The sequence below is a fragment of the Equus caballus genome, chromosome 11 (assembly GCF_041296265.1).
Source record: "Equus caballus isolate H_3958 breed thoroughbred chromosome 11, TB-T2T, whole genome shotgun sequence".
Lineage (NCBI taxonomy): Eukaryota > Metazoa > Chordata > Mammalia > Perissodactyla > Equidae > Equus > Equus caballus.
This window is the reverse complement of record NC_091694.1, coordinates 40,416,162-40,435,925: the sequence shown is the minus strand read 5'-3', so window position 1 is coordinate 40,435,925 and position 19,764 is coordinate 40,416,162. Positions and strand designations below refer to the sequence as shown.

The window sequence follows — 19,764 nt, the reverse complement described above, 5'->3', positions numbered from 1 at the left end:
GTGACTCTTTGAAAACACAGTTGGGTTTAGTTTAATGGCTGTATGCGTAACTTTTGTGTGATTTTTTTTTCAGTGGTTTATTCATTGGAATTAATTTAATTCCCTTGATTTGTGTGGTGATTACACAGCTATAGATATGTGTAAAAATTCCTATTTGTGTGCTTAATTATGTTATACCACAATAAGAAAGAAAAAAATTAACTCCTCTTTACTCTTTCTTCTACTTTTATTTAAATAAATGATGTCCTTTACTGTTGACTAGAAATTAATATGAAACCTTAGTGCCGGTGCTTGGTAATTTATCTATAATCTGAATCGAGTTTTATCTATTTAGCAGGGAGGAGTATAGTTAAGAAATGTTAGCGTAAAAAATGAATGAAAGAAGGGTATGCCTGAAAAGATACTATGAAATACAATAGAAAGAGATCATGTATTCTTCTTGGATTCAGTCAGATTTTAGTTTGAACGTGGTCCACCGTTGATGAGCTGTGTGACCTCAGGCAAGTAGCTTAGTCTCTCTGAGTCTATTTCTTATTAGGTTAGCTAATATGAGAAACTCCTAACAAATAATAGCTACTAGGAGAAGTTTATTCGCTTTCTTTTTGGAAATAGTTTATTCTGCCGGACAGATGATCACGTTGAATTTTATACTTAGTTCACTCTTTATGATTAAAGTTCTTTGTTAGTTTCTAATTAAACCTTGTTTATCTCCCAGTCTTCTCCTATAAGTATAATTCTACTTATTGAATACTGAGTAAATACTGCTGACTGTTAGTTTTCCTCTTTTTATCCTTACTCTGTATACATTCTTTATAAATTGATGTCTTTCATGTCTCTGAATATCCATGCTGTAATAGTGTTCTTTTTGGAATATATTGAGTCACTTCTGACTCTACACTTCCCCTTTGTTCTCTTCAACAAGGATGCACTGTGTTATATAACTCAGTACTGAATTTTACTCTTGTTGGATCATTAGCATATCATAGATGGGATATTTCATTAGAGGTTTTATAATAAACATTGAAAAAGAGTAGGCAGTGAAGTAAAACAGAATGACCTTCGTATAAAGAATCCTTTGCTTTGTGTTTCTGATTGATGGGAGAAGAGATGGTGTGGTAGAAAGAAAATAGACTTGGAATCATATCTGAGTTCCGGTTTTCGTCTGATGACCTATTAGATGTGTTATCTTAGGCAGTTGACTTAATCTCTTTAGCCTACCATCTCACCTTTAGATTGTAGAGAATGCATGTAAGGGGCCTGCCCAGCACTTCAGTCACTCACTAAATGTTAGCTTCTGTAGAACCTTAATCACCTTTCTTTTTTGCTCAGGAACATTCTCCCTGAGCTAACATCCGTGTCAGTTTTCCACTGTTTTTTACTGTGTGAGCTGCCAGCTAACAGAGTGATGTAGGTGCACAGCTGGGAACCGAACCCAGGCTGCTGAAGTGGAACGTGCTGAACTTAACCACTAGCCCACCGGGGCTGGCCCTTAATCACCATTTTTAATCCAAAAAATCAGAAGCTACTTGTTTATCTATACTTCTCACTTTTCAAAATGGTCTGAAAAGTTATACTTAACTAGTATTTTTTATTAGGAAGTCAAGTTAAGCAATGATAAAACATCATGACTTTAATTATACATCAATGTTATGATACTTATGTTTCTCATTATCTTTTTCTTTGCACAAGTTGCATGATATCTCAGAATCGGAATTTTTAACTGAGGCTGAGATCATTTGTGATGTTGTGTGCCTGGTATATGACGTCAGTAACCCCAAATCCTTTGAATACTGTGCCAGGATTTTTAAGGTTTGTTGCTCTTTTGGTCTATAACTAAGTTTAACTTTATATGGAGTTTAATGGAATTGTAATGTGGTGTTTTCTAACCAGGGAAATGCAAGACAATCACTTGTGGAACTTTTTAAAAGTAGGTGCATCTGTGTCCTGTCCCTGAAGGTTCTAGTTTCATTCTGGGAGGGTAGAGTCCCAGGCGTCTGTATTTTTAAAAGCATTTTTTTCCACATGTGACTCTCATGTACATTCCTGGTTAAGAACCTCTGCATTAATGGAAGGTCTTCTTGGCTGTTACGAATGTTCATGGATTATACATTGCCAGTTACACCAAGGATAATAATAGCCAGAGCAAGGGAAGAAACTAGAGGCTTGAAAATTTATCAGTCACTTTGAGATTATCAACAAGATTCAATAGGAGTAAAAAAATTATATGTACAAAGCAATTTATTCTAGCATTTTTTGTTTGTTTTTTGAGGAGGATTAGCCCTGAGCTAACATCTCTGCCTATCTTCCTTTATTTTTCATGTGGGATGCTTGCCACAGCATGGCTTGATAAGCGGTGCGTAGGTCTGTGCCCGGGATCTGAACTGGCAAACCCCAGGCTGACAAAGTAGAGTGTGCAGACTTAACTGCTACACCGCTGGGCCAGCCCATCTAGCATTATTTTTAATAGCAAAAAACTGGAAATAATCCAAATGTGTAAGAATAGGAGGATGATTTACCAAATTAAGATAAAATAATCCAGTGGAATATTAGCCAGCAATTAAAAGTAATGATTTTGCAGTCAAATGCTCTACCACTGAGCTGTACCCCCTAACAGTAATGATTGGAATTCTGAAAACATGAAAGAGTCAGTATTATATTTTTAAATGGTAGTGTCGAGCATGGCTACAACTATATAAGTATATATATATATATATATATATATATATATATATATATATATATAAATGCATGTACTTGAAGACTGGAGGTAGTATGAAAATAGTGTGCTTTAGGATAGAGAAGTTTAAGTGGATTTCTTTTTATTTCAAAATATTGTCTTTGTTATAAAAACACATTTTTTTTCAAATTCTAGTAATCTGAAGAATTGTCATAGGTTTGTATTGTTACCAGCATTAGAAAAGTGGTCCTGGTCTTAGGAGACTGACCTGGACCTCTTCCAGTCTTTGCCTCTTAGTTCACTTTCTCTTTGAAGTTGTTGATGCTTTGCCTATCTAGAGAAAATGTTTAGTGCACATTTAATTAAATTTAGTCATTTTTGAACTTATCAGATTGTTGTTTCATTTTTTATTCCATAGCAACACTTTATGGACAGCAGAATACCTTGCTTAATCATAGCTGCAAAGTCAGACCTGCATGAAGTTAAACAAGAATATAGTATTTCACCTGCTGATTTCTGCAGGAAACACAAAATGCCTCCACCACAAGCCTTTACTTGCAATACTGCTGATGCACCCAGTAAAGATATCTTTGTTAAATTGACAACAATGGCCATGTACCCGTAAGTACTTACTCTGCCGTCATTTTCATGTTGCATGGTTCATAATAACATTGCATGCCATTCTTAGCCATGCGGGTGGACTCTATGTCACATAGAAGTTGTTCAGCAACAGAAAGACACTTTGTAATGAGAAGGTACAAATTTATGAGTAACTGCAAGTTTGGTTTGGGTGCCATAATAAAGTTATATAAACAGTGCTTCTGATAATATTTATATATTTTTGATGAGGCTGTAACTATCTTAATAGGATAGTACAGTAAAACTCAGCCTCCCATTCAACGTTAAAAAAGATAGTCTCACTTCAATAAAATGGGGTTAGCATCATGTTGCTTTGTGCTTACAAGGCGTTCCATATGAAAAAAAGTTCACTTTTATATTTTCCTGTTGATTAATTGATCTTGAGTATATGAGGGATTCTAAAATCTTTTAGGAATTTATGTTTAGATTATTGGTATGTTTGAGTTTAGGATAAACTGTCTTTAAGTGCTGTAAAAAGCAGTCGTAATTGGAATTCTACTATATAAATGTTTTACATTGTGTTTTGAGCCACAACTTTTATGTACATTTATTGTATATCTATCCATGCATATGCACAAGCACGTAACTGTGGTCGTCTTCCTGATTTACTAACTGCCTTAAAATTGCATGGTTCTTAATGGCGTTCTCCTCGAGTACTGTGTTTGTATAAATTCTGTTTTGTAACAAGGTAGTTTTTCAGGCAGTGCGTTTCTCAGAACTTTATAGTTTATTTATTATTATATTAGTCTCTAAATTATTTTTCTTATGAAAATTACAGTATAAATTAGGGTAATGATCATACATTGCTGTAAACTGACAGGTTTTTCAGAAAGCTGTTAATTTGTACAGATTTTTCAAATCAGGGTTAACTTGACTGCTATTCCATTAACTAATATTTCTTAAAAAATGCAGCACACTCTTGAAACTGTTTGTATCGGAAGACAAGTCATTCCTATTACTATAAGATAAGCAAAACCTGATTTATGTTTTACTGTTGCTTTAAAACTCTCATGTATGTTATCTACAGAGAGGATCAATACAGAGACAGACTCTCCCGAGACATGGGCCACACTGATAGAATAGAGAATTTGAGAAAAATCTGGGTCTTTCTAAAAACTGCTTTGTAAGTTACTTTTTCTTTATGGCTTCTGTGGGATTTTGCTGACGTTTTCTTATAGATGACCAAATCTCCTTTCTTGCCATAATTAACATTTAGTAACTATCCAGAAACGCACTGCTTGGTCAGGCTTACTGCCTAACTGTATATTATGGTGTCTATTTTTACTATGTAAGTGCACTATTTTGATCTTGTCAATAACTGCAGCAGTGTTTTTAGATCTGCATCTTTAAAACATTTTACTGCAATTTGTGTGTGTGTATGTGTGTGTGTGTATATAATAAATGTACATACATGAACACTTGTTTATATGGTTAATCCCAAACGACTTCTCATGAAGCATCTCCCTGTTGCTAAGCATACTTTGCATCCCTCCTTTTTGGTGGGTGGAGCCTGTCTATGTTGAAGAGTCAGATTCAATTTATAAAATAGCAGATGGATTCCAGTATGACAGCTGGCAGTGATTTAGTAGCAGTGAAATGTTCATCATCACAAGTCAAGTTTTAAAAAGGAATGTCTTAAGCCAATAAGAGTATTTTTAAAAAATTAATTCTTGTTTTTCTTCATGTTGGGATTAGGCATTATTGGGATGCTGCTAATCTCCACAACCGTGCCACTGTGCGCTGTGGTCTCATCAGATCTCACAAGCTAAGCCAAGTCAGATTGGGCCAGTCCTTTGACTGAGAAGCCTCTAAAAAATGTTCAGGTGTTACAGGAAGTGATGGCATTGATTCATCAGGTGGCGCTCTTCTGAATGGGTTCTGCGCCAGTACCCCTTCAGGGGTGGTGTGATGGCTTTGTATGTCTGAGTGGTTCTGACCACTGAGCAGTCATTGGAGACCCCTACTTTGTTTGTTAGGGTGGAGGTGAAGTGGGTTGCCCGTGTGCCTGTACCAACTTAGTGCAACTCCGCTCAACCAGAAAGGAGTCAGAAAGCCTCCCTAAATTTCCTGTCTACTATCAATTGGATCCATTGTTGATTTTTGCATCCTTACCCAGAGTTTCATACTATCATACTTGGCTGCTGTGTTATAATAGCAGATGAAATTAACCCCATAATTTATTCAAGTGGAAATTTCTGAAGCACTTTGTTTTCCTTTGGGAGCCAGGGTGCTTAATGAATTAAACACGATGTTCATATCTTCTCAGGGTTGAGTATACTCGTCTTTTGACTCTTTTGTGTATTTGTCACTCTTCTCCTTCCTGGTTTTCAGGCATGTGTGTATGCTGAGGGAGGAGGAGGAAGAGGGAATGATGATTTAAATGCTAGCAAACCTTGTCCTTTGGTGGGTGCTATGGCTTACTCAGTTTTTCTTTTCATTAATTTAGATGAGGGTGCCATCTATTGCTGTGCATATTTATTCCACTGAAATTCCACTTTTATATTAGTAATTCCATCCCCCCTCCAAAATAGCAAAAGTATTAGCTAATTTTCCTTAGATTTTCTGTAGGGAGGGAGGAGGGAGCTATTGCTGTTTGTTTCTAGTAAATGTGGAATTCTGCACAACTTTAGCATGCCCCACACTATCCTTTTCCTTAGTGTTGCTTATGCCTAAATCTTTTATTTTTTTAAGTTGGCACACCCTGACTTGTGCCATATTTGTAAGTAAGAACTCAACTCCTGTCCTTCTGTGTGTTTTCGCAGCCATGCCCGGTTACGCTGTATGTGCACCTGCAACAGGTGTACATTTTGCATCTGTCAGAACTTCCTCAACTCAGACTTGCTGCAATCTGTAAAGAACAAAATCTTCACTGCAGTTCTTAACAGGTTCTTAACTTTATTTACTGGGTACCAGGCATTCTGTTAAAATACAAAAGAAAAAAGTGGATAACTGTTTATTATACAGATACTCACTACAAAGACAACAAGCTGACTGATGCCCAACTAACTTCCACTAAAATTCTCACTGTGGTGACAATGTTTAGTTTGGGAATCATCCTTAATAATGTTTTTAAATTAATAGGTATATTTAGGGGACTATGAAATAAGCTTTTGGATTTTTTTTTTTTCATTAAAGGAGTTAAGGTATCTTTCGTATTAGAGGATAATATGTGTAGGGAGATTAAAATCTTTTGGCTGAGACTCATAAAACCAAATTAGGACTTTGGTAGTAAGGAAAAGAAATGTTGATCCCAAATGTTATGGTATACTCAGCTGACATTCACATAATACAGCTAATTAAAACCATACCAATGTGAACAGTATCTTAGGTTTGAAAACATTCTCTATTATAAGGACCTGGAATGTTTATTTGAAAGAAACTAGTTTCTGGAAATGAGGATAATAAGCAACTTTAAAGATTCAAAGGAATATGGAAAAGAAAAAAGATCTGTAGTCCTAGTTTTTGAGGTCTTTATGATTGAGCCAAAACATGAAATATGCCTAGAAAATAATATGTTTTTCAAAAAGAAAGAAAAACAGAGAAATAGGAGGTATATATCCCCTCAAAGCAGTGAGCTTGGAAGGTTATATTTTTATTCTGGTCATGCTACCTTTGTTCAAATTGATTTTACATTTTGTGAGCATTTAAGAACTTATGTAATATTAATTTGTACCTGATGTCAAATTTTTATGTGTCTAAGGATAAATTAGTTTTTTAAACTCATTCAGATGTCATTGGGAGCTAGGCTTGATTAAGACAGATGATCAAGCTAAATAGGTTTTGATTAGAAATGGGTCGGTTATTTGGTTTACCATTGGACTCTCACTGAGGGCTAGGCTCCGACTATACCACCTGAGTAGAGTCGTTTGTATCCACCAGCAGTATAGCAGACGTGGCTATGAAACAATGAGACTCTGTCGTCCATGAGTCAGAAACTGACTTTGAAGGCATTCTAAAAGAGTTTCAGTGACGTTTTGAGCACTAGCAGCTCTGGAATAAGAATGCAGCCATCTCAGGTGACTGCTTTGAGGGGATCACCACGCTCATTTGGTTGTACAGCTCTGCCTCTGTCCTTTGAATGGCATCTTATAAAGTAGTGTGACACAGGCAGATTCTCTCATGACAACTGTCTGAGAAAATGTAAGGCTAGTTCAAACCAAACAACACTCAGGAGCTCTGGTGTCGGAAATGGTAGAGTTGGAAGAGATTCTCGAATTCATCTGGCCTGACCTCCCGTTCGATTGCCTTCCTCAAGCTCTTCTGAGAGAGTGCTCTGTATCTGCTGATAGCTTTCCTCGTTGGAGAGGGGTTTTGCTTCTGCTTTGCTTTTCATTATTTTTTTTAACTAAAATGATTTCCCTGTAACTTTCTCTCCTTTAGTTTTAGTCCTGCCCTTTAGAACAACACACGACTATTCTACTCCCTCTTCAACATAGCAATCCTTCAGACATTTGAAGACGGCCATCATGTCTCCCCTAATTTTCTCTTCTCCAGGTAGAACATCCCCATTTCTTCCAGCCTTTTCTTAAATTAGATGGTTTAGTGACCTCATCATTCCTGGTTGTCCTCATCTGAAAGCCCCGTAGGTTTTCAGAGTACCTCTTAAAAGGTGCCACTGAGAATGTAGAACAGTGCTCCAAGTGTGGTCTGACTAGCCTGGAACGGTGGGCAGTCATGTTCCACAGTTAGGACGGCACCTGTCTACTGTATGAATTAACTTTTCAGCAGCCCCCTCCCACTGTTGATGTATATTAATCTTGGGGTTAATTGAAATCAAATTTTTTCATATGAAGTGCTATTAAGGCAGTGTCCCTTCCTCTCTAATTGTGTATTTAACATTTTTAGTTGACTCTCTGAATCTAAATGCAGATACGTATGTATCTCTATTAAATGTCATATTCTTCTTTTTGATCCATTTGTTCTAGCTCAGTCATTTCAAACATTATTTCTGTCATTTGTCCCATTATCTCTCTCTCTCAGCATTGTGTTATTTGCAAATTTGGTAGATCTGTCTTCTGTATCTTTCAAGTTATTGATAAAAAATAATATTAAACACTCAGAGATTGGAGAGAGAGAGAACTAAAGTGAGGAAGCCCTACTCTTCTCCACTGGAGAACCCTTTTCCCGGTGACACGGGTTCAGGATTCTTGGGGAAAGATTATTCTGTCAATTAAGAATATTTTATTATCCAGCCCATATTTTACCTTGTTATCTTACAAGAGATTTCATGGAGGGCTTTTTTGAAATCAATATATAATTATTACCACATTCCTCTGATGTGCTAATGTAGTAATTTTACCTAATGAGGAAGTGGTATCTATTTGATGTCTTATTCTTGGTGAACCCACCTTGGCTCCTAGTAATTGCTGATCATGAACTATTTAATTTATTCTAGAAGCTCTTAATTGTCCATAATTGCAGATTGATTCATTGTCTGCATCTTTGATAATTTTATTCTTGGGTTGATTTAGTCAGCTTCCCAATGAAATAGGTTGGGTGTGCATTAATGGATGAGCTTGCTCATAGTGAATTACTCTGTACAGTGATCCTCGAAATCAGTACATTTTGTCATATCCATTTATAAGCTAGAAGTAATGTAATCGTAATGTCAGCATGCATCACTGACATCTGGTAATCAAGAATGGAAAGAATGAAACAGAGGAGGGAAACTAGTGTACCTGTCAAAGGACTCCTTCCTGATCCCTGGGAGTATTTCAATAATTTATTTTGTAGAAGTACAGTAGAAATTTAGGAGTTCTGTATTGAAGTTTCTTCTGGTTTACAAAAGGATGTAGATAAGGTGGGTGGAGTGGAGGCCCAAAACTTACGTGCCTGCCAGGTCTGAATGAATAGTGTAAATGAATGAAGGTGGCTAACGATAAGAAGTAAGGGAGGTGGGGACTATGATAGGCCCTGCCCGAAAGACGCAGCCACAACTCGGCTTTGGCCATTCGTTGTTGTCCAGGCCTGGTGTTACCACATCTTCTGATTCTATGAGACGCTAGAAATCAGGATTTTTATGTGAAATTTCCTGATATTTGAGTAATGGCAATTAAATTTTAAAGTACTAATCAGAACAAACAAAGCGTGTTTACAGGCCACCAGTTTGCAACCTCCGTCTTTAGATATAGTGTAGAGTTGTGAAAATGAAGAAAAAAAAAGTATACCTAAGCAATGAAAATGTCTCTGAGACCCTTTGCCCCTCCAATTTTACTCCTTTCTCCTGAAAAATTTGAAAAAGTTATGGAGTGGCTGGATAAGGCTGGAACTACCTTTCCCTCCTGTTTTTCGGGCTTGGCAGCCTTTGGTGGTTGGACCTTTGGTTTGCCATGCTGGGGATATCTTGCTGTTATGTAAGCAGAAAAAGGATTGATTGATTAAGAGGCGTTTAAGAAATTTTCACTGTAATTCAGTGGGGAGAATTCTCACTCAACACTAGCTCTGAAGTCTTTGGTTTTAGAAATCTGTCATGCCTAGTGACTTAGAACTTATTTAATTCTCGATTTAGAACTGTTTGTTAAAACAGCAGTTTTAAAATTTTTATTTAAGCAAAACATTTTATTAAATATCTGCAAGGATATTAATAGACAAATATTGGTGCACACATGTTGGTCTCAAATTAGCACATTGTTTTTGTGTGCTTGTAAACATTTTTGTCACTGAATTAGAAACTACTTCCAGAGATAATACATGTTTGAGACCACATTCTCCCTTTACCTCTCCCCCCCCCTTTTGATTTATTCACTCAAATACTTAATTTAAGTACCTGCTTTAGATAGGATCCTGCTGTGAGCTGGGGCAAAATAGTGAAGATGAGGAAGATATGGACCTCCCTTTAAGTATCTTTCTAAATGTGTTGTTGTTAAAGATTTTTCTTTAACCTTTGGTTATATTTTCAACTACTGTAGTCCCTTGTGCTAAAAAAGGAAGTGCTATAACCTGATCATGAGAAAATTTAAGCCTAATTAATTAAGTTATACTTAGGCAGTTACAGCAGATTCATTCCTGAAATTTTCCTTTTTTCCCTAGCTATCTGTCTTTCACCAGAAAAGATTGTCCCTTTTTTTGAGCATATTTACTGACACTACATAGTTTAGGTAGAAAGCAGTAATAAAATTTTTTTTCTTTCCAATTTAATTGAATGTATATTGATTTCAACATGTGAGAGAGAAACTCTGTATCTGACATGTAGCTTTTTGTTCTTTGGTAATTATCGCTTAACCTTTCAGATCTGGATAGGTTTATGTTCTTCTTGAGAATAATTTCTGAATAACTGGAATTATTTGAATTAAATACATTTGGAAGATGATTAACGTGGTCAGATGATTTTAATCTTTGGCAATGTTTTATTTCAAATAGTGTAAATCATGTTGCTGGGGAAAATAACTTTTTTAATATGTAAATACTTTTTAATCTGAAAGTGTTAAAATGATTATGTAGGAGTGAGCTTGATTGTTGGTTTGAACTACCCAGGATTTTGGTTTACTAAGTATTTATTATTCTGACCTTAGAATACTCCTACTTTGCATGAGGATGTCGCTATACTGTAGTGTGCTGTGAAATTTAATTTGTCTCCTCCTTTAGGTGTTCATTTTCATTTGTTTGTCTGTGCCGCTTAGTCATTTTTTTAACTCCTCTCCATCCTTTTCCCAGCTAGGTTTCTGTGTATAATCCTCCCACTTCTCCTAACCTATAATTTAATCTGGATGTTTATTTTATAATTTATTATTTTGGTGTGATTTTCTTTGATGCGTATTTTAGTTTTAGGATTTCTTTCATCCCATTTGTATTATTTGCATTAACCATATAAACTATTTGTTCATGTTACTTCTTAAGTTTGGTAGCCGCATTTTACTTTGGCAAGCATGTGCATAGTTCACACTGAGTGTTTGCAGAGACCCAAAGGTGATGGACAGTCATCATACCCATTGTGTTTTTAAACGTATTTTTAAAATTGGATGTATGTGACATTTATTTTAAGCCATTCATTAATGACTTACTTCCTTTGCCCGTAGTGCTTTAATGATCACCTAAGCTGCTCCTTTACATAGTTTAAAATCATGTTACTTAATATAGGAGCCCTTTTTTTGAAGAAAGGATTTTACTATCATCACACCTAAATGAACTGCCTTTTCATAGGATCGCCTTATGAAGAGGATAGGTTCCTAGAAATCTTAATGTTATAGAGATTCTGATACTGTGTTATAGTAAAATATTGTATCCGCGGAAGTCTGTCCCGTGTTTTAATTTCATATGAAACTGCTATGTTCTCTTATATGAAGGTCCTTACAAGGCTTTTCTTTGAATTTGGATACATAGTCATACGTTTAAAATTATATAAGAGCTTGTGTTATAGATTCTCATTAAGTAAGCTGCTGCTGCTTATAATTGAAAAATTTTTGCCATTTGGTTAGTATATTAGTATATTAAAGGACATGACAAGGTGAAGTTTGCCTATTCAGATCTTTAAGTATCAGTAGTTAACATGTAGATATTATGTGTTTCCCATGTAGCTACGATCATCTAGAAATTTTGATCTTCTAATGTTTGGTGAAGCATTTCTTGACATTGATGTGCACCTGTGTCCTTTTCCAAATCATGCTACTAGTTAGGCATGCTCAGTTAACAGCTTTCTTATGATTTGTGTGACAGTTCATCTTTTTTGGACACTGTATTTTGATTTCTTTGCCCATTTTGAGAAATATCTGTTTAAAATATGCCTACTAGTTCAGTTAGGAGAATTATTAGTAAAATTTTTATTAGGAGTAATGGCATTTTTATTAGAAATAAATATAAAAAATTACTTCACCAGGCTGAAACACTGAGGAATAAAAGCAGGGAGATCCAGGAGACTTTTTAAAAAATGAGATATTTAAAACCAGAAAACTTAACTATAGTTTTGGTGACCTCAGTACAGTTTTCAACTTGAGATATGTAACTGCAAATAGGAAAAAGCTATATGTAATATCTATAAGCCCTTGTAACTTTAGGTTACATGCATTACAGTAAAATAAGCTGTTTCAAAGTGTTAACTTAAAAATTCATACCTGAGATACATATATAGATAGAATTATAAAATTAGAAGACTGTATTAGTGCATTTGTACACTTCTGAGTTGTGTTTGAAAAGGATGAAACGGTGAGAGGAGAAGAATGAAAAATAGGAAATTCAAGTTTATTTCTGAAAAGTGTGGGAAGTGACTGTGTGGGTGGAGCTACTCTTTCAACAGTCTCTTAGTCTCGCTCTTTTTGAGTATGCTCTACTGAACTTTTCTTTCCTCTGCATAATAGTCTGCAGTCGAAGTCAAGGTTAGTTTCTGTCTGGACCTTTCTGAATTCTCCCCCTTCCTCAAATTCTAAGTTTTGCAAACTTTTAGGCCTCTGCAATATAGTTTTATACCCCAGATATAAAGTCCTGTGACACATAAAAAACAATATTAAAAATACCCTATTTGGTAATAGCTAGAATAGGTTTAATTCCAGTGAGCCTTTTAGAATTTGATTATTTTATATTTCTAAGTATTGTGATTGGTAACATTTCCTTATTATTGGTGAAATACATTGAACCAATAAATATTTTAGTTCATTGTTCTTATCTTCACCATAAATTGCAGAGTTAATCAAAAGCATCTTGTATGCCTTCTTTTAAGGCATTCTGTGCAAAGGTTCATAGGAATTTTGGTCAGTCTGTTATACACCTTGTGTAACTGTTCACGTGAACAGTTTTTAGTTTAACTCTTTATTGCCTGAATTTTGAAACATTTCCTTCTCTCTGCCTTATTAAGGAGCAGCCTTAATAATACCCAAGTCCAAATATGTTGGTTGGCACCCACACTTGTGTCGAGAAGCACTTGTCATCTGATTGACATATGGGCCCTCAGCACTCCTAAGAAGGAAAGCCAGCATCCAACACACAGGAATTTTCCACCTAGGAACTTGAAAAGTTCTAAAAAGCTTCAAAAGCTTAATTAAGGTTATATTCTAGTATTTAGTCATTATGTCTTATGTTCTAAAAAGAGATACTGCTGAACTAAGTTATCTTTCCATATAGAGTGGGAAAATATGGTGATTCTGGTATATCAATAGATTAAAAAAAAATCTACACACACATCTTTCACCCTGTAATATTCATTTTGGAGAAGTCTGTCTTAAGGAAACTATGCTAAACACAGAGAAAAATCCTATGAAGAAAGGTATTCATCACTTTCATTATAGTCACCAGGAAATGGAGATAGCCACCAATGGAAGAATGAAATGGAATGCAGCTATTTAAAATGATGTTTCCATAATTTATGGAAAAGCCTTTATGTAATAGTAAGTTTTTGAAAGGATGTAAAATGATATAAACTGTGCATGTTGTTTGCAGGTATGTAAGAAATACATAGAAAAAGTCTAAAAGGAAGTATCCCAAATTTTAATTAGTTGCCTTAGGTGATAGAACTTTAGGTGATTTTTTTTCCTTCCTGCTTTTATTTTCCACGTCTTATAATGAACATATATTACCTTTTTAATGGTCAGAAAAATAAACTTTAAGAGGAACAAAAAAGTATGCAGTAAAATATTATAATTTATTCTAAGATGATATTTTTTGAGTCATTTTGAAAGAATTATACTTTGAACTGTAGAAGAATTATTTTTGCTTGAGGTTTAGAAATGAACTCAGGAGCAGCTTTATGAAACTGTTACTCTGCTTCTGCTTGAGACCTGAAATGACAAACATTGCTTAGTTCCTGATACTTACGGACAACAGGGTCCTAAGATTGCACTATTCTCTCTTCAGGTGTTGTCAGTTAGCTAATTAGCAAATGTGGCTTAGCCAAGGACGGGCAAATGAGCCGTCCCTTATAGATGCTTTCTCTGTTATAAATGGAGCCTGGTCAGTGCAGCTTTTAAATGCTCATGGTGAAGACATAAAATAGTTCTCTAGGTAGCTTTCCGTGTCTAAAAGTGTCTTAAACAACTACTGTAATGTTGATGGAGTCATTGAAATGTATTTTATGAGTTAATAGTTGCCTTAAGTTTTAAACTAGCTCTATGTTGAGCATGTGTCTATATTATTTCTCATGTATTAGATAAATGGGAACTGTTGTTTTGCCTATTGAAGGCTGTACTATAGCTTGGGGAAAATAATAATTACTATCTGGAAATGCAAAAGAAAACTAAGCAGTAAAGTCAGTCAGAATATATTATTTCGTGATGGTAATACTTAATAAAATACAACAGAGGGAGCTGTGTGAAACAGATTCCATACTTGAAGAATATTTATGAGAAATCGTTTTGCCTGATTTTAATGTGGTTACAGCTAGTTTAGTCCTAACCTTCTCCTTCCCCTAAATTGAAAAATAAATGTTAAAAATTTAAAAAAAATCTTGTCAGTGAATACACATGAAAATCACAGAGAAACCAAAGATGAGGCAAAACCTCTTACACACTTTTAGGCTGTGTTCTCACTTTAAATTCTGTATGTCTCTAATGACTTGGTGTTGTAAACTTTGAGACTCGCATCATAGGTCCATGACAGTCTAGGAGTTTGGGGTGTCGGACTTAAGTTTTTACAGATGTGTGTTGTAGTTTTTGGTAGTCTGAAATTAGAAGCATCTATAAACTTCATGCAAATAGTTGTTAGCCTCATTTTGAATGAATACTACGGTCACCACATATTGATAGGGCTGCTTGTGGTATTGGTTTCAAGGGCTTCTCTTAGTGTTTTGGATATACCAAGACCAGCCTCTGAGGGATGCATAGAGAATGTATGTAGGAGCCTTAGGTTTCCTTGCCTGTATGTGAGTCTTAAAAGAGTACATAGAGAGAGATTTTTTTTAAGTTTGGAAGCTTGCTATAGAATACATTTATTTTAAATATAGAAAGCATGAGATGCATCGTATAAGGTGGCAGCTCAGTTTGTGTGTGGGATATTTAATTGAGAGATGTTATTTTCAGTCCCCTTCTTTTGTGAGCTCTGCTATGAACTGCAAACTGTGTGCATGTGCATAAAGGTTAAGAGCCCGGGTAGCTGAGTGGGGTGCCATGCTGTTGGCAGACGACGAAGGCAGTATTACCCACCAGGTGCACGCCGTCCACTCTGTAGAAGATTCCATCTTCATGGAGTCATCTCATGGGCCACTTTTTCTTGAAGCCAGGTAACACTTCTCACAACCAGTAGGTTGGCCTTCTTGGAGTTTTTCCAGCTGGAAAAACTGAAACTTAAGTATTCCCTTCCCTAACTTTAAAAAAAATAAAACATTGCCTGTTGGAAGAACTAACTCGCAAGGTGGAATGAGCCTGTGTTATCACTTTGCTTTGTAAAATAGCAATTATGTAAGGAGTGATTTTTTAAAAAAATAGCCCAAGGAAGATAAGAAACTGGAGTGCCGTGTGTGGTTTTGCCGTGGTGGTAAGCATGGAGCACCCTGGCTTGCATTGTCGACTTGTTTCTAGGGATGTGCACATTGCATTTTGTGATAACTAATCTGATTGTTCACTCTTTCGACTATTACTGAGGCGAGTAGTTTTGTACAATTTATATTCTTGGCCCTTAACTCTTTTGCATATGGCAGTGTCTTGGTCTTTTAATGATGTCTGTCTGACTTTTGTTTCAAATCTGTTTGTTTAACTTAGTTGTAAAATAACTTAAACTGGACAGTCTCTCTAAGCTGTTAATTCTGTAAGTTTTCTACAACTCCTCAATTGTATTCACGTAACTAAAACTTCAGTGACGCTTGACTACAACGTTCCAACCTTTGCTTTAAAGCTTTATCCTCTTCATGGTAAGCTGTCATACTTGAGACTCTCAAGGGTGCTTAGCAGTGTTATTAACTGAGCATGCTCACAAACTCAGTTTGTGGTACAGGCTGTCCCTGTTCTTGTCATGCATAATACAGCTTCTTTTATGTCATCTGCCTTTCAGTCCATCATGTTACATTATGTCCTTTAGTTGGTACCATTGTCACTGCCTGTCTGTCTGACTAATACCAGCGTTTGGTTTTTTTTTTTTCTTTTCTTCTTGAATCAACAGTAACCAAATTAATGCAAATTGGTAAACCTTCCCCTCCCCCTTTGGAATTTTTTGGTAAATTTTTATGGGGCTGAATGTTTCCAAAGTGGAATTTTAGCATTGCTCTTAGAAAAGTATTGTCACTTGTCGCTTAACTGCTTACAAGATAGCTTTCGGTTCCTGGGGACAGGAGATTGCACATGAAGTTCCATGAAATTGACTCTCAAAATTGTGAGATATCTGTTACCTCTCATTTGAAGGACTGTGGTGGTATTAAAAAAGTGGTAGGTTGATTTGTCTAAGTTCTCCGTTTCCCATGTGAAGAAAATGTATAAAATTTCAGATGTTGTTTACTCTCAAATAGTAGCTAATTTTAAAGACATTTGTCTTTATTAGTGTCTGCATTCTGACTTAAGATAATGATTATCTAAGCATTGTACATGTGACTTTATTGATAAATGTTTTTGGTAAGCATTACTGTATGCAATTAGCCTGACAAGTGTGCTAATACTTCCCTAAAAGTAGGCTGTTAATATAGCTGGTATTTTCATACTAATCATGTTTTAAACATTAATTATATTTTCTGACTACAGGCACGTGACACAAGCTGACCTCAAGAGCTCCACGTTTTGGCTTCGAGCAAGTTTTGGTGCTACTGTTTTTGCAGTTTTGGGCTTTGCTATGTACAAAGCATTATTGAAACAACGATGATTAAAAATACAAAAATACTGACCCTACCAAAAACAAATACTTTTATGTACATTCTGAATGCTTTAAATTCTGCTAGAAATATTAAGATATTTATACATGCAGAGTTACTTTATTAATATTTGTAATTCATGCATAAGAGTATTTTAATGATAGTTATAACTGCAGTATTGGCTAGCATATGGAAACAGCTTAACAGCCAAACTAAAATGGCTAAATTTCAGAGGCCAAAAGGGAATATTTTGTAAATAATGTACATATTCAGGCAAGACATGGTCTCCCAAACTGAGTTCTAGAAATGATGTCTCTAGACGTTTCTCCGTGGTATTGTTAGTGCTCAGTTGGCTCACTCTCCTAGGTTTACGTCAGCGCAGAGATTGTGTTTACCCATGGATCACTTATTTATTTCATTTACTCTGAATGATCCTTGGGTTCTTTAAGTACATGAGGCACAATTTGCCATTTTCTCTCCGTTTTTAAAAACAAAACGAGTCAGTGTCAGCTTACCAACACAACTTCAGTCACTTGTGGTAGGCCAGCCCTGAAGCCATTGTGCAGTCTAGAGAATTGTATAGCTGAGCGTGAGTCTCTCCTTTAAGGAAAGAGTAAACTAAAGGCAATTAGCAGAGGCGTGACCTAAGTGATTATGTTGCTTCCTTGGTCAGTATGTTGAATTTTATAGCCCTTTCAATTAAATGAGAAAAAAGATTTGTATATTATCAATGTTTTTAGTTTAAATAAACAGTCACCATTGCTACTATTGAATTTCCTCCCAAGCGTAAATCTGTCTATAATGGCCGTGTTTATTATAGTACATTACAGTAGCTGCATGTGTCATGAAGTGTTCTATATCTGGCTAGGATAACCTAGAAGCAGCACTTTTTTAAATGGTAAAATAAATCTAATCAATATAAACTCTCATGATAAACCTATTTTTTCCATCATCGACCTTTTCAAGTATTAAAATAAATAACTACTGTATACTGTGATCTTGAGTTTTTTGTCTTACAAAGTAAATATTTCTGTACATATGTGAGTGAAATCCTCTGGTTTCTATCTTTCTACCTTGAAAATTATGTTTTATACAAAAAGATAGTACTCATTAGGAAAGAAGACAAGTATGATTTGTATATATGAGGAAATCTATTTTAAAGTTGTGAGGAAGTCCATTCTTAGAACAGGCTGGTTGTTTTCCCCTACACCTACCTAACTAATGTGGCTTCTGCAATGATTACATGTTTATTTTCTCTTTTAACGTGGCTTTTTCCCCTCTGCTGTTCTGAGGGACGTTTTCTCATAAGATTGTACTCCTTGAGCAGCTCTAATAGCGTAACTTACCAGCAATAAGCTTGTAAAATGTTATGTGCCATATTTACTTGCACACTTCCCTGTCACCCTCCCCACTTTTTCATTCTAAATTTGAGGAAAATGATAAGTAAGCAGAAATCTGGGGACTCTTCATTGCCATTATTTTCTTAGATTTTTCCAATTTACCAAATAAATCTGTCGATATACAGATTCTAATGACAGTAAGTTCTTTCCTTCCTAGTTCTTCGCTGTTCAGACGAAAATATTATTTTAAATGAATCTGCCTTATAGATTGTTGTGTTTGTGAGAAACAGAGGAAAGAAGGTAACTTGTCAAGAGGTGAAAAGTGGTGTGTCTATATATTTAGATTTTCTCTCTTTTCATTTGAAGCTTACGTGTCTGATTCACAAGAAGACAGACTGGCAGCTGCCCTGTTTCTCACCTGCTCTTGGCACATCTCTCTCGCCAAGCCCAGCAGCCTTCTCAACTGTCAGTCAGTCCAGGCAGGCTGGTTAGCAGAGGGAGTGCTCACTGATTTCTCCTCTTTAACCTACGGGCACATGCCGATATTTTTCTTTATTTCACATCCACCTTAGGGACTAGTTAATGTAGGGAAATATGTGAATAAATACAGCAATAGGCTTCTTCTGGCTTTACAATTTATTCAGAAGGTGCAAGCTATAAGAGTAGTAAGGAAAAATGAGGAAAATAGCAACCTGAGGATTAAAAGGAACTCTTTCACTTTGCCCCAATTGCATTATCTTTTAAATGGACAATTCTGAGGCTGCTTGCTGCAATGTTTTAATGAATGGTGAGACAGCCATGTGAAGAAACATCACTGGAAGGTTTGAAGGCCTAAGGCGTAGTGTAGTAACTTAGTCCTACTTAGCACATCAAGGGTCTCTTGCTTCTTGCCATTTGCATATTTCTCTTTCATGTCTGACTGAAAAATGAGCAATGTCCCGCATTGTTGGAGCTTTTAAATGGTACAGTAGGAGTGGGCTCTTATGTTAGGAGTTTGGGAAGCACGTAACCACTCTGAAATGGCCTATGGAAGAAGAACTAGGAGGACTGGATATCTGTGCATATCTGTACATCACCTGTCAGGGGAAGCCACCAAAGAGGAAGTATACTGATGAGCTAGTCCTGAATGAAATGAGAGCTTTTCTGACCCGAGGGAAGGCACCTGAATAATGAATAGCAGAGGGAAAATAAAGGTAAGTGCTCAACCTCTGTGTAGAGCATAAATCCTTCCTGAACAGGCCGTAAGAATGCAACTGATGTTAGCTTTGATGCCCCTTTTGTCTGACTTGTTTTAGTAAAAGTCAGTATAAAAGCGTTGTTGAAATATATATGCAAATCTTAGAAATAAGTATGTGATCTAATTTTTGTTGATACATTTATTTATTTGACATCATCCTTTAATTTTTAATAGTCCA

At 35.8% G+C, this 19,764-nt stretch overlaps 1 protein-coding gene across 23 annotated transcripts in view; it reads left to right on the top strand.

The window, feature by feature from the left end:
- RHOT1 (ras homolog family member T1) overlaps positions 1–18,006 on the top strand; it is a 56,685-nt gene extending 38,679 nt beyond the window's left edge. For 5 of the 23 annotated variants that reach the window (XM_023651639.1, XM_070225731.1, XM_070225732.1 and 2 more), the window contains exons 17-19: positions 1,690–1,809; positions 3,096–3,298; positions 16,903–18,006. In XM_023651639.1, coding sequence (XP_023507407.1) covers positions 1,690–1,809; positions 3,096–3,298; positions 16,903–17,020 — 441 coding nt within the window. In that variant the 3' untranslated portion in view covers positions 17,021–18,006. Of the gene's footprint in view, positions 1–1,689; positions 1,810–3,095; positions 3,299–4,343; positions 4,440–6,078; positions 6,202–7,696; positions 7,811–15,311; positions 15,456–16,902 lie in introns of all 23 variants that reach the window. The other 18 variants (XM_070225727.1, XM_023651633.2, XM_070225720.1 and 15 more) reach the window with 7 other exon arrangements.
- Positions 18,007–19,764: the final 1,758 nt, after the last annotated feature.